This window comes from Poecilia reticulata, chromosome 4, assembly GCF_904066995.2.
Source record: "Poecilia reticulata chromosome 4, P_reticulata-male-v2, whole genome shotgun sequence".
Taxonomy (NCBI): Eukaryota; Metazoa; Chordata; class Actinopteri; order Cyprinodontiformes; family Poeciliidae; genus Poecilia; species Poecilia reticulata.
The window spans coordinates 16,446,505-16,469,818 of NC_088833.1; the positions used below are offsets into that span (position 1 = coordinate 16,446,505).

The 23,314-nt window shown below is 39.1% G+C and overlaps 1 protein-coding gene across 6 annotated transcripts in view; it reads left to right on the forward strand.

The window, feature by feature from the left end:
* Window positions 1-23,314, forward strand: part of obscna (obscurin, cytoskeletal calmodulin and titin-interacting RhoGEF a) — a 53,470-nt gene that overhangs the window by 20,654 nt on the left and 9,502 nt on the right. For 4 of the 6 annotated variants that reach the window (XM_081606382.1, XM_081606383.1, XM_081606385.1 and 1 more), the window contains 43 exons: window positions 279-545; window positions 1,173-1,439; window positions 1,523-1,789; window positions 1,902-2,168; window positions 2,495-2,761; window positions 3,722-3,988; window positions 4,457-4,726; window positions 5,550-5,828; window positions 5,929-6,186; window positions 6,322-6,588; window positions 6,680-6,946; window positions 7,071-7,337; window positions 7,428-7,694; window positions 7,784-8,050; window positions 8,241-8,504; window positions 8,596-8,862; window positions 9,000-9,266; window positions 9,357-9,623; window positions 9,714-9,980; window positions 10,117-10,383; window positions 10,527-10,793; window positions 10,923-11,189; window positions 11,285-11,551; window positions 12,279-12,545; window positions 12,625-14,778; window positions 14,859-14,931; window positions 15,029-15,123; window positions 15,904-16,016; window positions 16,132-16,332; window positions 16,797-16,879; window positions 17,009-17,182; window positions 17,279-17,438; window positions 17,538-17,642; window positions 18,017-18,181; window positions 18,438-18,596; window positions 18,724-18,901; window positions 19,020-19,133; window positions 19,290-19,457; window positions 19,731-19,833; window positions 19,915-20,044; window positions 20,142-20,247; window positions 22,381-22,489; window positions 23,129-23,241. In XM_081606382.1, coding sequence (XP_081462508.1) covers window positions 279-545; window positions 1,173-1,439; window positions 1,523-1,789; window positions 1,902-2,168; window positions 2,495-2,761; window positions 3,722-3,988; window positions 4,457-4,726; window positions 5,550-5,828; window positions 5,929-6,186; window positions 6,322-6,588; window positions 6,680-6,946; window positions 7,071-7,337; window positions 7,428-7,694; window positions 7,784-8,050; window positions 8,241-8,504; window positions 8,596-8,862; window positions 9,000-9,266; window positions 9,357-9,623; window positions 9,714-9,980; window positions 10,117-10,383; window positions 10,527-10,793; window positions 10,923-11,189; window positions 11,285-11,551; window positions 12,279-12,545; window positions 12,625-14,778; window positions 14,859-14,931; window positions 15,029-15,123; window positions 15,904-16,016; window positions 16,132-16,332; window positions 16,797-16,879; window positions 17,009-17,182; window positions 17,279-17,438; window positions 17,538-17,642; window positions 18,017-18,181; window positions 18,438-18,596; window positions 18,724-18,901; window positions 19,020-19,133; window positions 19,290-19,457; window positions 19,731-19,833; window positions 19,915-20,044; window positions 20,142-20,247; window positions 22,381-22,489; window positions 23,129-23,241 — 10,914 coding nt within the window. The remainder of the gene's footprint in view (window positions 1-278; window positions 546-1,172; window positions 1,440-1,522; window positions 1,790-1,901; window positions 2,169-2,494; window positions 2,762-3,721; window positions 3,989-4,456; window positions 4,727-5,549; window positions 5,829-5,928; window positions 6,187-6,321; window positions 6,589-6,679; window positions 6,947-7,070; window positions 7,338-7,427; window positions 7,695-7,783; window positions 8,051-8,240; window positions 8,505-8,595; window positions 8,863-8,999; window positions 9,267-9,356; window positions 9,624-9,713; window positions 9,981-10,116; window positions 10,384-10,526; window positions 10,794-10,922; window positions 11,190-11,284; window positions 11,552-12,278; window positions 12,546-12,624; window positions 14,779-14,858; window positions 14,932-15,028; window positions 15,124-15,903; window positions 16,017-16,131; window positions 16,333-16,796; window positions 16,880-17,008; window positions 17,183-17,278; window positions 17,439-17,537; window positions 17,643-18,016; window positions 18,182-18,437; window positions 18,597-18,723; window positions 18,902-19,019; window positions 19,134-19,289; window positions 19,458-19,730; window positions 19,834-19,914; window positions 20,045-20,141; window positions 20,248-22,380; window positions 22,490-23,128; window positions 23,242-23,314) is intronic. The other 2 variants (XM_081606387.1, XM_081606386.1) reach the window with 2 other exon arrangements.

Consider the following 23,314-nt stretch of genomic DNA (forward strand, 5'->3'; position numbering starts at 1 on the left):
CATCAAAACAAGGGTGTGTTGTGTCATGGTGCCACCTAGTTAAAGACTCATTACCTAAATTATAATTATTTTCATGTAATCTGGTATAAGTGGGTGAAATCTACTTATGACCGGAATAGATAGAGATCATTACGAGCATGATACTTCATGTCAGGACACCTACCTTTCACCTAAGACATCCTCCATTCCCTGCCATTACTGCCATCGGTTTTATCCTCTCTCAAGCTCAGTACCATGACAAAAAAAAAAAAAAAGTTTTGTTTTTTTGTTACTGACAGATCTCCCTCCACGCTTCAAGTTACCATTAGTTAACCAGGAGGTCACAGAGGGCAACGCTGTGGCTCTGCACTGTGAGCTCAACAAGCCTGCTAACTCAGTGGAGTGGAGGAGAGGAGGACAGCTACTTAGGAATGGAGACAAATACCAGATGAGGAAGAAAGACCTGCAGGTGGAAATGAAGATCACAGACCTCACAGTGGAGGATTCTGGAGAATACACCTGTGTATGTGGGGAAGAAAGGACAACAGCTCAGATCACAGTGAATGGTGCGTGCAACTTCATGCAGCTTAAATCTTTGTCTGGAAAAAGTAACATTGTTATTAGTTTGCATTTTCAGGTTTAAGAAGATATTTCTTGACTTAAACAAAAACAAAATACAGTTTACCAAGGACTGTTAATTTGTAATTCACATTCTCCACTACCTTTCTATGTGTGATACATTTAAATTAAAGGACACTTAAGAGTTTTGGAGAAATAATGAAGATAAGATTTGTAGCAAAGAGAAAAATGATGAATGGTGACAAGAATTTTACAGCATGATGAAATAACACTGATTTGTCAATAATCTAACTAGTTTATGCTAGGAACAGTGTTAATAAATGTAAATGTATGACTGAATCTGTAAGAAATCTGCTGTGTTTAGTATTCTAGTGCGTTTTTGTTGTGTTAATGGTTTTGACAAAACTGAAATACGTTTTTAGAATCTAATCAAATTATGTGTGATGAAGAGAGGTTGCGGTGAGGAGGATGAGTGTAATGAGGGACGAAAAGATTATTGTGCTAAAATTTAGTGTGGGTGTACTGCTTAGATCAAAAGTATTCTTTATGCAATAACTTGTGCTACTGGGACGAAACAAGTCACAGTCTGAGTATATTTCTTTTATTTAATGTAGAAAGGCCCATTAAATTCATTCAAGATCTGAAGAATATTCAAGTGCAGGAGGGAAATGGCGTGGCACTCTGTTGTGAGCTCTCCAAACCGGGCTTCCCAGTGCAGTGGAAGAAGGGTGACGTTGTGCTCACCAGCGGTGAGAAATACCAGATCAGGCAAAACGGCTCCAAGCCAGAGCTTCTCATCAGGAAAAGCCTCCCAGAGGACAGCGGCTCTTACAGTTGCATTTGTGATGATGTCAAAACTACAGCAAGTGTTGCAATTACTGGTGAGACACACCACTACCATCTTAAAATGAAATCATCTTGTGCATTGAAGATGTAATAGATCTGCGGTTTTTTTCCCCCTCAGCAATTCCAGTGATATTCAAGCAAAAACTGAAGAACCAGGAAGCAGTGGAGGATGGTTGTCTAACATTACGCTGCGAACTTTCCAAACCTGGACAAGCAGTAGAGTGGAGGAGAGATGCACAACTTCTGAAGGATGGAGAAAAATACGAGATAAAGCAGGAGGGCCGAGCAGCAGAGATGCTGATTAGAACTGTAACTCTTGCAGATGCAGGAGAATACAGCTGTTGTGCGGGGACTGCTGTGACTTCAGCTGACATCAAAGTTAGAGGTATGATTCATGTTGAACGTATGGGGAAGACACAACATTTTCTGCAAAGTAAGAACGTTAAAGACATTTAAAATAGATCATCTGTATAGAAACTTCCTACGATATTTTCCAGCTCTTCCTGTGACATTCAAGAAAGATGTTGAGAATTTGGAGGTGAAGGAAGGAGATAGTGCAGCTTTCTGCTGTGAGCTCTCCAAACCCGGCGCTCCGGTCGACTGGAGAAAAGGCAGAGTCATCCTGAAGGCTGGTTACAAGTACGAGATGAAACAAGAGAGAGGTCTCACCAAGCTGATCATCAACAACGTGGAGGAGAGCGATTCTGGAAAATACACATGCAAAACAGAGGACAGTCAATCCACAGCTGAGCTCACAGTCAAAGGTTAGAAGAAAGAAAACGCAATTAAATAAGGCCTAAACTTTCTGTTTTTGTGAAATGTGCTGATACTATACTGTTAATTTCAGCCAGTAGCTTATACGTAAAATAAAAACAATGTTTTCAAGGAATTGTTGAAATAAGGTATTTTTCCATAGTAAAAAAAAAGAAAGTTCAGCTGTTAGAGCATACTAAATATTATAGAACTGAAGTAAAAGTTAGCAGAAGATCTGGAGGCTTACTTAAAAATCAAAAAACCTTGAATAAAAACTGTAGGACTAAACAAAAAACCCAAGGCAACGTAAATAATAAACATTTTCTTCATGTTGTAGCTCCGCCCGTCACATTCAAAACAAAGCTAAGGAACCAGCAGGTGGAGGAGGAAAACAGCGTGACATTGAGCTGTGAACTGTCAAAGCCCGGCCTCGCTGTGGAATGGACGAAAGGGAAAGAGCTGCTGAAGAGTGATTTCAAGTACCAGATTAAAAACCGAAACAGCATCATGGAGCTGACAATCAAAAACACCCAACTGGAGGACAGCGGGCTCTACAGTTGTATGTGTGGAGATGTCAAGACCACAGCGCATCTCACAATTACACGTAAGAGTACTTGCTAAATTATAAATCTCATGAGGTGAAACAGCTTCCATGTCTGAGAGAAATGATCTTAAACTGAATGAAAATCAAAGGACACAATAGGTTTTCTTCTCAACTTTTTTCTTTTTTTTTCACTTTTTAGCATGATGCATGATCTATATCTTCACTCCTCTAACTGTCTGCACCACAGCAGCTTAAACTTATTTATGTTGCAGAGGAGACTTAATGATCATATTTTACTTTTTCTTTTTTTTTTTACATAAACTATGCTTCTGTAATGTACATGTATTAATATGAATTATACTAATAAAAATGTGAATTAGCCACACTAGGCAGTACTTTAATATTTAACCATGCCTTGACTTGCTGTACCTACACATTGCAGTACTTGAGAATTAAAGCTACCTTTGCTAGTATGTGGGTCTGCAGAGTTACAAAGTCCAAATATTGCAACAGGGGATGCACTGTCTTTGCAGAAGGCAATACCCCAGAATTATGTGTAACACTTGACCATTCAAAGCATAAATCCCAGCAAAATGGGGCTTTTTGAGGGAAAACCCAAATAAATACTTGCTAATTTTATGATGGAAAGCACTTTGAACTGCCTTGTTGGTGAAATGTGCTACAAAAATAAACTTGATTGATTGATTGAGTTGTAGCTACCTGAAGACAAAGATTTGGAGAAATCTTATGCAGTATAAGAAATATATTATTTGTCTTGAACTTTTAGGAAGGTATAAGAACTTATTATAGCGAAAATTAACCAACTGAGTGTAAATATCCCAGGTATTTTATAATACAGCACAGGCCACTCTGGCATTATTCAGTTGAGGTTCTAATGCATTTCAAAGCTTTGTAGCCATACGTATTGTATTTTCCATCTAAACCATAACCTAAGCTATGTTTTCTCAAAATACTGCAATAATTGTGTAAATTAATTTTTTTGACCCTCTGTTTCCCCAGCCATCCCTCTAACATTCAAACTGGGTCTGAAGAACCAGGAGGCTCCGGAGGGAGGGAATGTGTGTCTGCGCTGTGAGCTGTCCCGGGCCGGGGTGCCCGTGCAGTGGTGGAAAGGGGAGGACCAGCTGTACCACGGAGGGAGATTCCAGATGACACAGAAAGGGATCATGGCTGAGATGACCATCAGAAACATACAACCAGAGGATGTTGGAGAATACAGCTGCGTAATTGGAGGTCAAAAGACAACAGCTGAAGTCAACGTGAGAGGTAAGGGAAATATGATGCTTACATTCTGTAGACTTAATTTTTTTTCTTCATCCTTTTAAGGTTGGGATTCACTTTTTTTTTTATTTGAACTGAGCTCATTGTAAAATATAAAATCAAAGCTGCATTCACCCTAACCTGCAAGACTGTGAATTAAGTACAGGATATGCTATTTAATAAGCCAAAATGATGATAGTGACTAAAGAATTTGGCTTAACTAGACTTTATTTACAGCTTTATTTTTTTCATGGGTGAATACTTTACTTTATCTCTTTTTTTTTAACTTGAAATAATGTAAAGAACAAAGGAAATTAATAAGCTAAGTAATATTAAGTTTTGGTAAGTACAATAATTTTTGACACACTGATTAATAAATACACTGTATAATTATCTACCACCCAGTCAAGCCCTTGAGTGAACAATAACCTCACATGTTTGTGCAAATGTAATTTCTCCTTTTGTGTTTACCAGCTGCAGCATCTGTGTACTTTGAGAAGGAACTAGAGAGCCAAGTGGTTACCGAGGGAAAATCTGTGCTCATGTCCTGTGAAGTTTCTAGTGCTAATGTTCCTGTCACTTGGAAGAATGACGGCACTGTGGTGGAAGACGGAGAGCATTACATAGTGAGAAAAAAAGGCCCTTTGCACACTCTGGAGATTAAGAAATTGCAGCTGGCGGATGCTGGGGAGTACTGCTGCATCACCAGAGGAAAGAAAACCACTGCCAAACTGATTGTGAGGGGTAGGTGCAATGTATTCTGACCCCTGTTAATATCCCTGTTAATTTTTATCTGATATAAAAAATTAACACCAATATAAATGAGTAACAAGCGTTTGATGTAATAAACATGTCATGCATTTCAGCTTAAAAACATCCAAATCTTTTTTGTAGAAAATTCATAAAATGAAAGAACCTCTTTAAACAGTTACTTCTTTTTCTAGCATCCAGTCTTCTTTGGTAGACACATCCTCTAAGTTATAGCGAATCTGATTAACTAGAAGGAACTTAAAGCATTTCTCGGTATTTGGTCATTTTGCATCACTGAGCTAAAATCAGAAAAGAGGTCAGGGATGATGTGAAGAGGCTGACAGTAACTGATTTAGCTGCAGGAATGTATGACTGTTATTGGATGTGTCTCAATATTAAGTTCTTTTATTCCCAGTTTTTCTGGACAATGGAGTAGGGTTGAGAGATAGAAGCATTTTCTTCCATAGAAAACATCCAATGCTGACTAAAAATCCCTTGAACAGACCAGAAGTTTGATTTCTGGTCTAAAATCAAACTTCAACTTACTGTCCCAATTCCAAAAGATTGGCTTATGGCGAAAACAACACTGTGCATAAATAGAGCACCATACCCATAGTGAAACATTGTGGTGACAGTATCATGATCCAGGGTTGCTTTTCTTCAGATGGGGCTTGGGCTTCTGTCAAGGTAGAGGAACTTATAACCTGATTTAAAAAAACAGTTGTGAGGAAAATTTTTTTAGGTGTGCTGAAGTTGATCATTCTCAACTTCATTTATCTAAAGAACTGGCTGGACATTGTTCCTTATTTTTCCGCAGAGCGTGTCAAGATTGTGAAAGAACTGCAGGACCTAACAGTGACAGCTGGAGAAGACGCTGTGTTTGTGTGCGAGCTGACCCATGCAGACGTGAACGAGGGCATGTGGTGGCTTGGTTCGAGCCCCCTGCAGAAAAACGAGATGAACCAGATGACGTGCCGTGGCCGCCAGCACCGCCTTGTCCTCACTATGACAACACCAGAGGAGACCGGCAATGTAGCATTTGTAGTTGGGGAAGAAAGGACCTCTGCAAAACTGTTGGTTCTCCCTAAGCCCAAAGGTAGGTAAAAAAAAGAGGGAGATGAAGTGCGCATCCAGATTAAATCATCTAGTTTTCATTTGAACTTATTTGAACTTTAACATTTGGCTTTAAATGTTAGTTTTGTTTGAGGAGAAACCCAAAGACACTGTCATCATGGAAGGAGAGACAGCTTTTCTGTCCTGTGCTACATCTGATTGCATCACCATGGTTACCTGGAAGCGCAACCATGTCCCACTTCGAAGTGGTGATAAATATGAGATGCGCAAGGAGGGTAAAGTCAATCTGCTTCTTATCCATGATGTGGAGCCCCAGGATACTGGCCTATATTCCTGTGATACCGGAGATGTGCAGAGCCATTTCAAACTGACTGTAACAGGTGATTATTTTCTTTTCTTGTTATCAGGATGAAAAGTCAAATTTTATTCTGTGGTCTTTTTCTAATTTCATTTGCATCAAAAGTTTCTTCAGATATAACATTTTACAAAATTTTCACTTTTATATTTTATTCCAGAACTCCCTCCATTCTTTCAAGAAGAGCTACAAAGTGTAGAAGCTGAAGAAGGAGGCTCGGCCTGCCTCTACTGTGAGATATCTAAACTAGGAGTGCCGATTCAGTGGAAAAAGGACAGGCTGCCGATAAGAGCCGGCAGGAAGTATGAGGTGAGGCAAGATGGCTGCTTTCTCCAGCTTTACATCAAAGATCTTAAACCAGAGGACAGTGGCAGCTACACGTGTCAAGCAGGGAGTGCAGAGACAAGTGCAACTGTATCTGTAAGAGGTGCGTGAAGCTCAACGGGTTCTGGATTATTGGTCAAATATCGATGACAGAAAATTGATTTATTGTATTTTTCTCTCCAATCTTCCCTTAGAGACGCCCCCATTCTTCAAAAAAGAATTAAGAAGTTTGGAGGCTGAGGAAGGAGGTGCAGCTTTCCTGCAATGTGAGCTATCTAAACCAGGGTTGTCTGTGCAGTGGAAGAGAAACAGACTGCCTCTTAGGGCAAGCAGGAAGTATGAGATAAAACAAGATGGCTGCCTGTTAAAGCTCCACATCAATGACCTGAATCCTGAAGACAGTGGCAGCTATTCATGTCAAGCAGGAAACACAGAGACAACTGCTAATGTGACAGTCAGAGGTGACAATTCAGTCATTAGGGTCAATTTGATGGGGGAATTTAACAACCAAAAACAAATTTCAGCCATTCACAAATTTAATTCATGCTGAATATATTTCACATAACAATATCTTATTTTTCCCAGAACTCCCAGCTTTTTTCAGGAAGGATCTGCAGAGCACAAAGGCAGATGAAGGAGATACAGCCTCACTTTTATGTGAGGTTTCTAAACCTGGAGTCTCAGTTCAGTGGAAGAAGAACAATGTGCCTCTGAGAGCCAACAAGAAGTATGAGATGAAGCAGGAAGGCTGCTTTCTAAAGCTTAACATCAAGGAGATCAAACCAGAGGACAGTGGCTGCTACACTTGCCAAGCAGGAGAAGCAGAGACTAGTGCCACTGTCTCAGTAAAAGGTTTGTAATTTGGAAAATTGCAGACAAGATTATGACTCATTTTTATCAAAATGTAATTATTGTATTTTCAATTATTACTCTCTTCAACAGAGCTCCCACCTTTCTTTAAGAAGAATTTGAAAAGTCTAACCGTTGAGGAGGGAGGGACAGCCTCCCTTTGCTGTGAGATGTCCAAGCATGGGCTGCCTGTGCAATGGAAGAAGAACAGGCTGCCACTGAGAGCAAACAGGAAGTATGAGATGAAACATGATGGCTGCTTCATTGAGCTGTACATTAAAGATCTCACAATTGATGATAGTGGTAGCTACTCATGTCGTGCTGGAGATGTAGAGACCACAGCAACTGTGACAGTGAAAGGTTATAACCCTCTTCTCCCCAAAATAGTTTGGAAAACTTTCTAGTTGTAGGTAGTGAAATAATAAAATATAAATGTTCTATATTTTCAGAACTTGCCATCTTCTTCAAGAATGAGCTAGTAAACATGGAGGCTGAGGAAGGTGGAGCAGCGTCTTTGTGCTGTGAAGTGTCTAAACCTGGAGCGTCTGTGCAGTGGAAGAAAAACTCACTACCTCTTAGAGCCAGCAGGAAGTATGAAATGAAACAAGATGGCTGCCTGTTCCAGCTCCACATCAATGACCTGAAACCCAAAGACAGTGGTAGCTACACATGTCAAGCTGGACCCGCAGAGACCACTGCAACGCTATCTGTGAAAGGTTTGTTGGTTCAAAAAGCTCTGATGTTAATTTTGATGCACAATATTTCTAGTCACCAAAAGAGAATCAACTAGGCAAGATAAATAAATGCTCTAAAATATTTGGCAGTTGTGAGTTGAATGTCTTCATGCATTTAATATGTTTGCATAGAAATGTGCAAGATTTAAAATGTTTCATAATATTTTTATAGAGAATCCAGTTTTCTTTATGAAAGAATTACAAAATATGAATGGTGAAGAAGGAAGTATCATCTCTCTGTGCTGCGAACTTTCCAAACCTGTTCCTGTGCTCTGGAAGAAAAACAAACTGCCTATGAGAGCCAGCAGGAAGTATGAGATTAAACAAGAAGGTTCCATCATTCAACTGTATATAAAAGATTTAAAACTCGAGGACAGCGGCAGCTACACATGTCAAGCAGGGAGTGCAGAGACAAGTGCAACTGTGTCTGTAAGAGGTACGTGAAGCTCAACAGGTTCTGGATTATTGGTCAACTAACAGAAAAAAAATATATATTTATTGTATTTTTCTCTCCAATCTTCCCTTAGAGACGCCCCCATTCTTCATAAAAGAATTAAGAAGTTTGGAGGCTGAGGAAGGAGGTGCAGCTTTCCTGCAATGTGAGCTATCTAAACCAGGGTTGTCTGTGCAGTGGAAGAGAAACAGACTGCCTCTTAGGGCAAGCAGGAAGTATGAGATAAAACAAGATGGCTGCCTGTTAAAGCTCCACATCAATGACCTGAGACTTGAAGACAGTGGCATCTACTCATGTCAAGCAGGAAGCACAGAGACAACTGCTAATGTGACAGTGAAAGGTGATGATCCAATCATTAGGACGAATTTGATGACGAGATTTAGCTATTATAATAATCTAGGAAAAACACATTTCAACTGTTCACCAACTACAGTCAAGCTAAGTATATTTGACGTAGCAATATCTTATATTTCCCAGAACTCCCAGCTTTTTTCCGGAAGGATCTGCAGAACATAAAGGCAGATGAAGGAGGTACAGCCTCACTGTTCTGTGAGGTTTCTAAACCTGGAGTCTCAGTTCAGTGGAAGAAGAACAATGTGCCTCTGAGAGCCAACAAGAAGTATGAGATGAAGCAGGAAGGCTGCTTTCTAAAGCTTAACATCAAGGAGATCAAACCAGAGGACAGTGGCTGTTACACTTGCCAAGCAGGAGAAGCAGAGACTAGTGCCACTGTCTCAGTAATAGGTTTGTAATTTGGAAAATTGCAGACAAGATTTTAAAACATTTTTATCAAAATGTAATTATTGTATTTTCAATTATTACTCTCTTCAACAGAGCTCCCACCTTTCTTTAAGGACAATTTGAAAAGTCTAACCGTTGAGGAGGGAGGGACAGCCTCCCTTTGCTGTGAGATGTCCAAGCCTGGGCTGCCTGTGCAATGGAAGAAGAACAGGCTGCCACTGAGAGCAAACAGGAAGTATGAGATGAAGCATGATGGCTGCTTCATTGAGCTGTACATCAAAGATCTCACACTTGATGATAGTGGTAGCTACTCATGTCATGCTGGAGATGTAGAGACCACAGCAACTGTGTCAGTGAAAGGTTAAAACCCTCTTCTCCCCAAAATAATTTGAAAAACTTTCTAGTTGTAGGTAGTGGAATAACAAAATATAAATTGTTCTATATTTTCAGAACTTGCCACCTTCTTCAAGAAAGAGCTAGTAAACATGGAGGCTGAGGAAGGTGGAGCAGCATCTTTGTGCTGTGAAGTGTCTAAACCTGGAGCGTCTGTGCAGTGGAAGAAAAACACACTACCTCTTAGAGCCAGCAGGAAGTATGAAATGAAACAAGATGGCTGCCTGTTCCAGCTCCACATCAATGACCTGAAACCCGAAGACAGTGGTAGCTACACATGTCAAGCTGGAAACACAGAGACAACTGCTTATGTGACAGTCAGAGGTGATGATTTAACCATTTTTATGAGGGAATTTAGCCATCACAATAAACTACCAAAAAACAAAGTTCAACTTTTCACCAACTAAAATATATTTATATGCTAAATATATTTGACATTACAATACCCTATATTTCCCAGAACTCCCAGCTTTTTTCAAGAAGAATCTGCAGAACATAAAGGCAGATGAAGGAGGTACAGCCTCATTATTCTGTGAGGTTTCTAAACCTGGAATCTCTGTTCAGTGGAAGAAGAACAATGTGCCTCTGAGAGCCAACAGGAAGTATGAGATGAAGCAGGAAGGCTGCTTTCTACAGCTTAACATCAAGAAGATCAAACCAGAGGACAGTGGCTGCTACACTTGCCAAGCAGGAGAAGCAGAGACTAGTGCCACTGTCTCAGTAAAAGGTTTGTTAATTTGGTACAATGCTTTTTAAATACTGCAGAAAGAAACTTCATTCAGAGCAAACTTCATTCAGAGAAAGACAATTTAATATTGGCTTTTCCTGCTATGCCAAAGCTGGATCTTTATGCATTACTTATCTTCTCAGAGCTTCCCCTGTTTTTCAAGGAGAATTTGAAAAATGTCACCATTGAGGAGGGAGGGACAGCCTCTCTTTGCTGTGAGGTATCCAAGCCTGGGCTATCAATACAATGGAAGAAGAACAGGCTGCCACTGAGAGCAAACAGGAAGTATGAGATGAAGCATGATGGCTGCTTCCTCCAACTTTACGTCAAGGATCTCACACCTGAGGATAGTGGTACCTACTCATGTCAAGCTGGAGCTGCAGAGACTACAGCAACTGTGACTGTGAAAGGTTGTACAACATTGTTAACTCAGTAAAGCCTCCATGTGTGTATTTATTGTGCAATGTATGGTTTTATCAGATGATCTAAATGTTTTTTAGTATTAAGAAAGAAATTTAAATTCTGGCATATTTTCTCAGAACTTCCTCCCTTCTTCAAGAAAGAGCTAGTAAGCATGGAGGCTGACGAAGGTGGAGCAGCATCTTTATGTTGTGAAGTGTCTAAACCTGGAGCGTCTGTGCAATGGAAGAAAAACAAGATGCCACTCAGAGCCGGTAAGAAGTATGAGATGAAACGAGAAGGTTCCATCCTTTATCTACATATCAAAGACCTGAAACCTGAGGACAGCGGCAGCTACTCGTGTCAAGCAGGGAATGCAGAGACCACTGCAACATTATCTGTGAAAGGTCTGTAACAAAACAGTTTGAAGCAAAGTCATTTGTATCCTAACAAAGACACCCCAAATTATTATTATTATTTTTTGTTTTTTTTTGTTTTACAGAACATCTTGTGTTCTTTATCAAGGAGTTACAAAATATGAATGCTGAGGTAGGAGAGATGATCTCATTGTGCTGTGAACTTTCCAAACCTGGGGTTTCAGTGCTGTGGAAGAAAAACAAGCTGCCACTGAGAGCCAGCATGAAGCATGAGATGAAACAAAATGGTCGCCTCTATCAGCTTGACATCAAAGATCTCAAACTTGAGGATGGTGGCAGCTACACATGCCAAGCAGGGAGTGCAGAAAGCACTGCAAATGTGGCAGTTAAAGGTGTGTTTATTTTAACTTTGGGCATTCGCTATCAATTATTTATCAAATATGCTTTTCTCAATCTGTTGGTTACATCGACTTAGCGTAGGATCGGTGCTTCTCAAACATAGTGTGTGTCAGAAATTACTGCAGCAGGTGCAGCAGTATGCCATATCTGCCAGTTACTGTACAAATATGCCACTGCTACAGCATTTCCACAACTACTACTCAAATATGACATCAATGACAAACACAACATCAATCTCATGCAACACAATGGAAATAATCACTCACATTGGCTTGACGGATTCCTGAACTGAAGTCAGTTGATAAAAATGTTCTAACCACTTATAGCTCTCACAGAGCATTTCATTCATAAAAATGGGGTTAAAAAATACAAGATGGTACCCTGTTCTAGAGCATGAACACTGTGATCCTTTTATACATGCTTTAGTCACACTGGAACCACATAAAAAGCTCCACAAATATTTCAACAATGTGGTAGGAGTTGATCCTTAATTAAAACCTGCTTCAATTTCGCAGGTTTACCCTGTGTAACATGCATTTTGCTGGCACCAATATACATGTCAAGATAGAAAATAGTGCTTTAGTAAGACAGTTGTTGCTCTAAAAAGTTTGGTAACTACAGACTACTGAATGTACAGTACACAAGAAAAATTAAGCCCTGAAAATGTTTTACTCACTTATTTGACATTGTACAATATATGTTTCCTTTCAATCCCGTTAGAGCTTGCTTCATTGTTCATCAAAGAATTACAAAGTGTAGAGGCAGAGGTTGGCAGTGCAGCCTCATTGTCCTGTGAGTTATCCAAACCTGGAGTGGCTGTTCTGTGGAAGAAGGATAATCTGCCTCTGAGAGCCGGCGAGAAGTATGGGATGAAACAAGACGGCTGTTTCCTGCAGCTTAACATCAGGAAGCTCAGTTCAGAGGACAGTGGTAGCTACTCATGTCACGCCGGAAATGCAGAAACGTCTGCAACAGTACAAATAAAAGGTGTGTATCTTTTTTTTTTTACTTAATCTTGGATGACTACTGTAATGATGTTAATACTATTTTTCCTTCTTCTGTGAAGCATCAAAACCTCCATCAGAGGAAAAGTCTAGAAGAGCATTGGCGCAGATGAAAAGTACTATCCCTACACCAGCTCCCGCTTCAGAAAATGAAAAGCCCAAGCTTCCAGATCCCAACCAGATTCCCCCAGAGCCCAAGAAGAGGGCAAATAGGAAAGCATCTATTACTTCTGTCGAAAAAGACACAGAGCAAGTTTTTGGTGTAAAGGTGTCTGTGCAGAATGTGAATAATGAAGTCCAAGAGGGTGTTCAACATAAAAGATCTCCAGTAGAGAACTTGGATGTTGCTCAGAATGGAACAAAAGTGGAGAGGAGTGAAGACAAAGGGAGTGAAGTGCACAAGAAAGAGGTTAAGACAGTTCAGCTACCAGAGAAGGATTATAAGGCTGGCAGCAGGATCGAAAAGACAACTTCATCTCTGGGTATGGAAAATGATCTTATGGAAAAGAGACAACCAGTAGGAAATGTAGGAAAATTTGTTAAAGTCATCCCTCCAGTAAATCAGTCAGAAAGGCTTGTGGGTAACAAAGTGGTTGAACTGAAAGAGGCAGAAAAGGGTTGTGACACTGAAAAGGGGTTGAAACAACAAGAAAACTCTTCAGAAGAAGCAAATGAAGTTAAACAGAAAATAACTCAAAAAGCGACAATTTGGAGAAACAGTCAGGATGAAAAATATGTACAAGAGCAGCTTAATGGGAAAGAAATAAAAACAGATGTCAAACCTTCAAAAAACAAAGGTGAAGTAGAAAAGACAGAAGAGGAGACTTTGAAACCACCAGTAAGATCTAAGGCAAAGGTAGCATATGGAGAGCAATCACTCAAGTCTATTATGAATCAAACAGAGGAAACAATTCCTCAACTAATCAAGACTTCTCTTAAAGATTTTGAAGATCATAAAGAGAGACAAAATGGGCAAGAGTTCACAGAGAAGGTATTGACACAAACTCCCAGAGCAAACCAGCAATCAATAGAAGAGCCAGAAAAGGCAGATGAAATCCTTCAATTTGCACCTCCAAAACCACCTGAGAGGAGAAAGAGTAAGATAAAAATAGGAATGGAAATACATGAGTCACGGGACACAGAGACAGATCAAGATGATGTACAACCTAAAAGTGTTGGAGTAAAGTCCCCCGAGGAGAAGACAGACAAACAGCTAAAAAAGCCTTTGAAGAAAGACGTTGAAGAAATTTTAAAGTTAGAAGGAAGTAAGTCTATCACAATTGATAGTGAAGCAGAAGATAAACTTAAGCAACCAGTAAAACAACCAGTAAAACCAATTAAGAAGGAACCTGAAATTAAACTGGCTGTTGAGCCATTAAGAAGAGTGGAGGAAACACAATCGACTAAAATGGAAGATGACATTCCTCTGCTCTACATTTCTGAAGAAGAAACTTTCTCAGAGGCCTTAACTGAGCTCCCTCCTAACCACTTCCAACCTGCTGTTCCCGAGAGACAAACAGGACAGCAACTTATCCAGGAGATCCAGCCACCAGAACCGTCTCCCCTGGAGACTGACATCATCATAGAGGATGAACCCGAAATGCAAGAAGCTGCCATTAAGATCCAGGCAGCATTCAAAGGCTACAAAGCTCGCAAAGACATGCGACCGGTCTTTAAGGAGGTATTCAAGAACCAGAATGCAGATCTTCACGGTACACTTACATTAAAGTGTGTTGTGGATGGAAGACCCAGCACTGTACGCTGGTTGAAAAATGGTCAACATGCTATAAATGATCCTCGATGCCGGGTTGAAACAACAGAAAAGGGAGAATGTACACTCGTGGTTAAAAACTTGAACAACAGCGACAGCGGAGTTTATACCTGTGAGGTGGCAAATAAGTTTGGTGTGACCTCCTACAATGGAAACATAACCGTAGTGAAGACTGTGCAACCTGTTCCTGCAGTCCAGAAGCCTGTACACCCACCACTAGCGGCTATAACTCCTTTGCAGCTTGCTCCACAGAAGCCTGACACCCAGGACATGACACAGACTCAAAGTCTGACTCAGAGTCAAGCAGAGCTAGCTCCAATTGCAGATGCTGAAAATTATGTAGAAAGTGTGAGTGTTTCCCTGTGGGATACCTACCTCTTGACAGAACAGAACAATCAAACACTCCTGGAAGAGAGAAGATCTTCACTCATTGCTGTCAGCTCCTGTAAGTTGCACATTTGGTTTTCAGTAGTTAGCACAAACCAGGGCTATCACTATAAATTGTCAACTTTCTACCTTTAATAGTGTCAAGTCCTTCAGAGTATGACACAGCTCCAGATATAATGGAGCCTGTTGAAAGTATTCCAGTGACACCAAGGTAGTTCTCCTACATTGTCCCTTCATTGTAATGCTCATCTTGAATGTTGAATGTTGTGCTCCCGAAACTGAACTGGTCTTCATTGATATTTTATCAGGGAAGTACCAAAACCAGCTGACACAATGCAGCCAAAGGATAATAATGAAGAAACAGCTGCTCCGAAACCTCCTATGAAACTGCTGAATGTTAAAGGTCAGCAAAATGAATTGTGTTTTCCATAAATTTGTGTTTTTAATTGCTGGGACAGAGTACAAAACACTATTCCAAAAATAATTGTACATTTTGAAATGTACAATTATGTTAAAATATAAAAAGATGAATAAATTGGGAAACTTATCCCAAAATAGAAGAAAATGAAGACTCTTTTGTTGAGAAAATTATTTGTTTCACATGTGAATGTAACATGCTTGGAGTGGCCTTAATGATATTTCTTGGTAAAACATTCAGATTTTTTTCTCAGCTGTGTCCTACAAATGTTTTCACATCAGTAGCAGTTTCCCAGCATGGCCACTAAGTGTCACCAGTGAGCCAATAACTTTAGAAACAGATTTTGTTTACCTAAGCCTGCTTACGGTTCAGGTAAAACAAACAAGCAAACAAAAAAACATACAAAAAGCATACTTTTGAACAAACAAAATATAAAATTGCATCTTCCTGTCTTTCAGGCAGCCAGTCACTGCATGTTGGCATGTTGGATAATTTCACTTGGGTTGTTTTGTTACATTCAATACAAGATCTTCAGTCTCTCCAAATCCAAACCATTGTTTGTTTTTTCAGAAACTGTACAGATTAGATTAACAAAACTCTGTGTCTACTCATTATTAATACATCACCTTTTACATAAAAATGCTGTATGCATTTTTTGTAAATATGCATACAGCAATATTTCTTTCCATCTTACTATTGTTTTTTTACAGCCAGATTTATTTACTGTGCTACTTAAAGAAAGTTTCCCTCTGTTCTAATTTGAAGGACCTCATGATATTAAGCTAAGAACACCATCTCCAAAGCACCATCGATCCCACACACCTTTAACAAGTACTGTGTCTGGATCTGAGTCAGAGGGTGAAGAGGACAGACGAGAGGTACATTTTACATTCTAATCATATTTGTAGCAAGTTTAATTTAATTAAGTCATTATCCGATTAGTAAAATTATCTTACCATTAAAGTCTAACTTACTTAATGTTTCCTTCTTCAGATATTTGAAATATATGTAGCTCGAGCCGACTGCAATCCTAATATTGGAAGTAAGGACAGTTTTATTCTGAAAGAGGGTCAGTTTGTGGAGGTCCTGGACTCTGTTCATCCTGACAGATGGTTAGTGAGGACCAAACCAACCAAAACCAACCCGTCTCGGCAGGGATGGCTGTGTCCTGCCTATCTGGAAAAGAAGAGAAAAGTAAGTTGTACAAATATTGTTGGTGAACCTACGTAGTTTTAAGTTTCTATGTAAAGATGAACTCATACATTTACATAAACCATATAACTGTTCCTTAATGTTTGACATGAAGCCAGACTAAACCCTTCTTGTTATAGGTCAGATAGGATTGCAAGAAAATTCAGATATAGATCTTTAGACATTTTTATAGCTGTTCTCAAATTCAGAAGTTTAGATTTATTTCCTTATTGCTTGGTTTAATTGCCTGAACTGTATGCCAAATATTTTTGGTATTCTTCCACAAGCTTTTCACAAGTTTGAATTTGTCTTATCTAATGACAGTGAGATGAAATGTTGTACTATTCATGAAAATATCTGGTATCAACTGTACATAAACACATTTTATATATGCCTCGATTTTGTTCATTTACCAGCACAGATATGAGAGGGCTTCATGATAAATACCTAGCTATCATTTCCAACAGGAAACCTTCCCACAAAGGAGAGTTGCTCAGGAGGATCTCGATGGAATTGGGTCTACAGGGGAAGAGTATAGGAGAGCACTGAGGTCTGTTCTTCTTATTTTTCATGATACATTGATTTTGTGACATTTGTGATCAGAATTTACTGGACTTAGGTCAAACTAGAATGTTCAGTGCATCACTTCCAATTTTCCTGTCCTTCCTGAAATCTTTAGTCAGCTGATCCAAGGCTTGATTGATGGAGAAGAAGAGTTTGTAAAGGCAATGAAGATGTTTATCACTCACCAGTTCAACCATCTGGACTATAGCCACCATGTTCCCATTAACATCCTCAACCAGAAAGAAATCATCTTTAGGAACATTAAAGATATTGTTGGTTTACATGAACGGTAATAGAACCAGCTCTCCATACTTCTGATATTATTGGGCTCATTTTTTTAAAGAAAATGCCATAATACAGTCCTCAGTAATACATTTACTTTCAGTTCCATCCTTCCTGGCCTGAGGGGCTGCGTTACAGATGATGATGTTGCCATGTATTTAATCAAGCACGCTGAATATTTTGAAAAGTATCTTCACTACATGGTGGGGCAAGCACAAGCCGAGGCCTGCATCAGTGACAAGGCTGTTCAGCAATACTTCAAAGTAATTTTTTAATCTCTTTCATGCCTGTTCACAAGATTTAAAGTTTAGAAAGAGAGCTTGCACCAACCTAAAGTTTATTTCTTGTCAATGGCCATTCAGGAGATAGCAGCACCTGAGAAGCCTGGTGATGCCCCTATTATGGATGTCCTTACTTTCCTGCAGCAACCAGTAGAGAGGATTCAAACCTACCAAGCTTTACTGAAGGTACCAAGCTTTTGAACTTTTGTGATGCAGAAAACTTACATTATTTATCTTTCAAAGGGGATTTAAGTTCATACTACATTAGCTGTTGTACTACAGCATAGCTGGACACAAGACTGAAGATGACTGTATCTGGTTATATTTGCAGTCGGTTACAGTCTGATTTAAGTATTTAATGGAAATGTTATAATAAAGTATACGGTATCTATCCATCCAGAAAATCCTCCATCAACATATGCTGAATAAAAAATTTAAACTGGGGAAAAAGACATGGAAAAAACATGGACTACTGTTAGAAACTCTTTATATACAATACAAGCTCTTCAAGTCATATTTCTGCTTTCACCAATTTTAACCAGTTATTGATTGATTGTCAGGAGTTGATCAAGAACAAAGCGAAGAGCGGCCAGAGCTGCTACCTTTTGGAGGATGCCTTCTCCGTGGTGTCCTGTTTGCCCTGGAGATCAGACAACCTGCATCGAGTATCACTGATTGAAAACTATCCAGCTCCTCTTACTGCTCTGGGTGAGCCTGTACGACAGGTAAGGAGAAAAGACAGCCATTTTTTTCTTGGGTTTTAAACATTATTTTTTTGTGAGAGTTTTGTTGTCAAAAATTTGCTTTCTTCAAGCATACAAATCTTTCCAATTCCAAGGCAGAGTAGCAGTTCAAATAAAAACCTTTGAGTTACATGCTTCCACACTAACATGTCTTTGTTTTGAAGCACTTAGTTCTTCTTATAATATAGAATATTCAGTGCAATTGTCTCTAAACTGTGATTTGTTTTTACCTGTTTAGGGAGTCTTCACAGTGTGGGAGGAATCTCCAGAAGTGAAAACAACCTCTAGGGGGCATCAGAGACAAGTGTTTCTCTTTAAGGAATGCATTGTACTGTGTAGGGTGAAGAGAGATGGCAGCATGAATCGAGACACTTACAGCTTTAAGAACAAAATGAAGGTAAGATCAGCACATCTGCCTTCTTTCCGCCACAGTATTCCATTGTTGGTGAAGCAAATTTTCACCATGGTGCAAATGTGCCTGCTGTCATTTTACTTTGGTGTTTTTGATTCAACAACTTGCCCAGCTGAATGATGTGGAAATAAAGGAAACTGTGGCAGGAGAAGACAGGTCCTGGGGTTTGTGGCATGAGCACAGAGGCTCTATACGGCGTTACACTTTGCAGAGCAACTCCACTCTGGTTAAGCTGTCCTGGCTGAAAGACCTGAAGGAGCTGCAGCAACGATCCAGCCTCAGCAATAACTGTAGGTCTTCCTATGTTCTTCAGAAATGTTAGCAAGCCACCAAATAAAAGTGGGGAGGTTTTGGTAGTAGCTTTTACATATTGAGCATTTCTCTGTTTATGTTATCATCTATCATCAGGCTCTCCAGTGTTTGAGTCTCTGCTTTGTGATTGCTCAACACAAATTGGACAGACAATCAAACTAACCTGCAGAGTATTGGGATTTCCAAAACCAGTGGTCAGCTGGATCAAAGGTTTGCATTTCTTCAGTTTCTTCTTGAAGTATTAACAGTTTAGAGGTTGCAAATGTGGGCCATGACTTGAAAACTTCTAAATCTTTTCTTATATTTTAACCTTTTGTAAACAACACTTGCTTTGCTGGGTAAAGTTTGATTTGTTTTTATTCATAGATGGTCTTCCTTTGGAGGATGACCCACGCCACATCATCTCAGCTGACCGGTCAGGAACATGCAGTCTTGTCCTGGACTGCCTTACAGCAGAGGACTCTGGTCAGTATGTGTGCTATGCAACCAGCTCTATGGGCAATGCTGGCACTCTGGCTAAGGTGGTGGTGCAAGGTGAGTAAACTGTAACATGTAACATGTAAATTGTAATTGTAACATGACAAACTGTGAAGAGGTTCAAGAAATGCAATGCTTTTGCAAGGCCCTTTGTAAGCGATCAATACAATTTGGCTTCTTGTACCTGTTGTGCAATTATGCTGTATTTACCACTCCATCTTTTCTACCATGACAAATGCCAGGTAAAATATTATTGACATTGGTGGTTCTTACCCCATATCTGGCTGTTTCTTTTCAAATTATTTACGTTCACTTTGTCCTTTTCTCCAGCTCCACCCAGATTTGTGAGCCGACTAGAAAGTGCTTGTCTGATTGACGGAGAGGAGATCCAGTTTTCATGTTCCACTCTCACAACCCCTTTACCAAGAATCAGGCAAAACACAGAGATAATCATGTTACATGTCACAGCTGATGGCCATGTGTCTGCTGACAGCAGAAATTATTCTGCCTGCAGGTGGTTGAAAGATGGCAGGGAGCTGAGTGACAGCAATAAATACTCCATTGTGAACGACGCCCGAAGTGGAATCTTGTCTCTCACAGTTATTGGAGCAACAGAGGCAGATATCGGACAGTATGAGTGTGAGGTATAAAACACATTTCTCCTTTACTTATACTAGTGGAGAGTGAATAGTATTAAAACAGACAGTGTCACTTTCTTGTCAAATATTTTCTTTTCCTTAGGTTTGGAATGAACTTGGCTGTGTCAAATGCAAAGCAGGTCTTTGTCCTGCCTTTGTACCGCCGGCTGACAGTGAGAGTGACCAATCACAGGACTTACCTGTCAAAGGTAGGACTGTCCAAGCCACTGGAGTCAACACCCATGTGAAAACCCATGACAGCGTTTTCATATGTGTGGTTTATCCTTTTAGCACATTAGCTGCATTTCCAAAGGGTTAAAGCACGTGCCATTATCAAGTTTTACTTCCAACATTATCACCCTTTCTCCATCACATTACGTGACATCTCTTTACAATATCCATAAATCTGGCCTGGTCAGTATCTTTCGAGCACTACCATTCATAAACTCCATGAAGTGTGCTGTATCTTGAAATATTACTCACATACTTACATTGTTTTTCCCGTATTTCATACACTCTTTCACCAAACATAGTTCCAGCAACCATTTGACTAGATTCCAAACTATTATGGCACAGGGTGCAACCTGCGTAGCATTTGATTTAAAGTTTGCACCAATCATAATGGTATATAGAGCTTTCAACTACTTATAGGGATTTTAGATTTTATATCCTCAAGATCTATAGAGCTTTCAGAAGATTATTCATAAAACACAATACTGCTCTTGAAGATATCTAGCTTTGAGTTTTCTTCTCTCTGTACCATTCCTACCCTGAAAAGTGTTGGTCTACTAGTCCTAGCTGTTTGTATCCGAGATCATTTTGCTGGAAAAAGATTTTATTTTTATGTTTTACCATTTGGCGGATCACTAATCCAAGATAATCAACTTGAAAATTGTCTAATTCCAGCTACCACCCAATTTCTTGGTGCATGTCTAGTCCTAACTATTGATTGTTATCAAGAGTCTGGTAGACTCTTTTTGTTATGGTTAGACTCTTATTTATTTTACATTGACTGATCCAATTCATCAAAAAGTAAAAAAAAAGCATGATTATGGTACTTTATTTGAAATTTCAGGATATTTCTTTTTTTTCAGATCAAAAAAGGCAAATGAATATTTTCAGAATGCATGACTGCTTCTCATTGCAAGTATGTTTAGTTACTCATATTTGTTAATGAACTCAGCCACAAATAACCTTTAATGACACACAAATATTTGTCATGTAACGATGTTAAATGAAACACTAAGCATATATTTAGGTGTAAGTTTTCTCATCTATATGTGCATAAATTTCAGCTATAGCAAAGTGCTTCGTTTTCTGAACAATGAGATCTGGTTGTTTCACGTGCATTTGTAAAACCAACCAGTGCAAAGCAGTTCATACAACAAATACTGCAAAAAAGAGGGCATATTATTGTGTTTTGCTAATTTTCTCCATTGTGTGGAAGCTAACATATGCATGTAATTAACACATACAACTTTTTGCAGGCAGAATGTTGATTTTGGGAAGGAAACATTAAATGTAGCCATTGCACCTTTACCTCTCTTCCCTGTAGCCATAATATGTGGGATCTAGTTGGTATCATTCATGATAGAATTCATACTGTATTTCCCAACATCCAAGAAAGACGTTGCTAAATGTATTGTATGGGGTGTTCATTGTTTTTCATCATGTTTTCACTTTTCACAGAGGGCATGGATTGTAACAGTATGTGTTCCTACTGCAATGTTTATATGCAACGATCAGAAGACTGAAGGTGCCAAAAGCTAATGGCGAACAGGATAATATTGAAAACTTCACGTCAGTGTTTTTGTGTAGCAGATCATAAATCGACTAAACGGAATTTAAGTGAATTGTACTTCTGTATTTTTCATACCATATTTGTTTGTCTTCCCATTGTCTATAACCTACATGATGTTTCCCATTTTCCCTTCACTGGTCCTAAAGCAGGGGGTTCCTCACATGGACTGTTCCATGAAAGTCATCACACTCATGATAACCAATAACCACTCAACACTCCCTTTCTCTTCCTGCCAACGCATGCCCAGCTAACTCTCCACTCCTACAAGATGGTCATGTGCTGGGAGAGTGTATCCTTCCTGCCCGTGCAGGAGTGGGCATGTGATCATGTCCTGTTGATGTGGTGGGTTAGATGGGTAAAACCCTGACGCTTCAAGGTAAGACAAACTGGGTGTTTGCTGTTCCTGGATTGTAAGGTAATGTACTTTTTGTAAAAAAAAAAATTTCCACTTTTAGTAAAAAAATAAAAATTACAAAATTCTTAAATTATTTATTAATGTTTAATTTTAAAGTTTCCCTAATTGGTGTTTTGGTTTTTCTAGAAGCTGACTCAGAGGCTTGGTCCACTGCCTTTGTTAAGAAATGGCTGCAGACTGATTTCAGCCCTTCTTCTATTGCAAAGACACAATTTCCCCCTGGATCTTCTGAGCAGTAAGTTTTTTTTTAATTTTTATATTTTTTTATTATAATTTGCATGAACTGTGTTTCTCCATTTTAAATAACTATATAATAATTTTAACCTTATTAAAGCATTGTGGCAGTGCAGGTTTTACCACGATAACTGGTCCTCATCAAGATAATGAGATTAGAAAAAGGAAACAGTGTACTGGTGTTCACGCTAATCTTTCTTCATATGAACAATAATGAGGATGACATTATATATGATTTGCTCTAGAGTCTGTGCTCCTCACAACAAAGGGGTATTTTTCTAGACTCTTTTACTGATCCTTCACAGCAATCTTTGCTGTTCTCAAAATGTTTGCACCAAGAAGTGATTTTTATGCTAATAAATTAACCAAGGTTACAGTTAACATTATTGGTTGCGCTAAAAGAAAATATATTGATTTTGTGTTTGCTAATGTTATTATTATGTTATTATTGTGAGTTTAACTAATTTTATCTAAATGCATTCAAGTTGTCTTATGCAGAGGTGTCCGATCAAAACCAACGAGATTTTTGCTTCCGTGTAATAATTTTTGTCCATGTTTATTAGACTTTTTGAAAGTGATATTTAGTATAGTACTTTGAGCCAATCACATTCTGTGCATCTTTGCCTATCTTCAATACCAGATACAGCTCTGTTGTGGATGTTCACCCATCTGCAGTACAGCAGTCCTCATGTTATCTGGAAGACGAAGAAGAAGAGATCTATATTTCAGAGGCTTTGCACGAAATAACAGATGGTAGTTTATATTTTTCAATGCAGAATTAAGTCAATAAATTGTTGCATTAATAAATACTGATACAGCTTTCTTC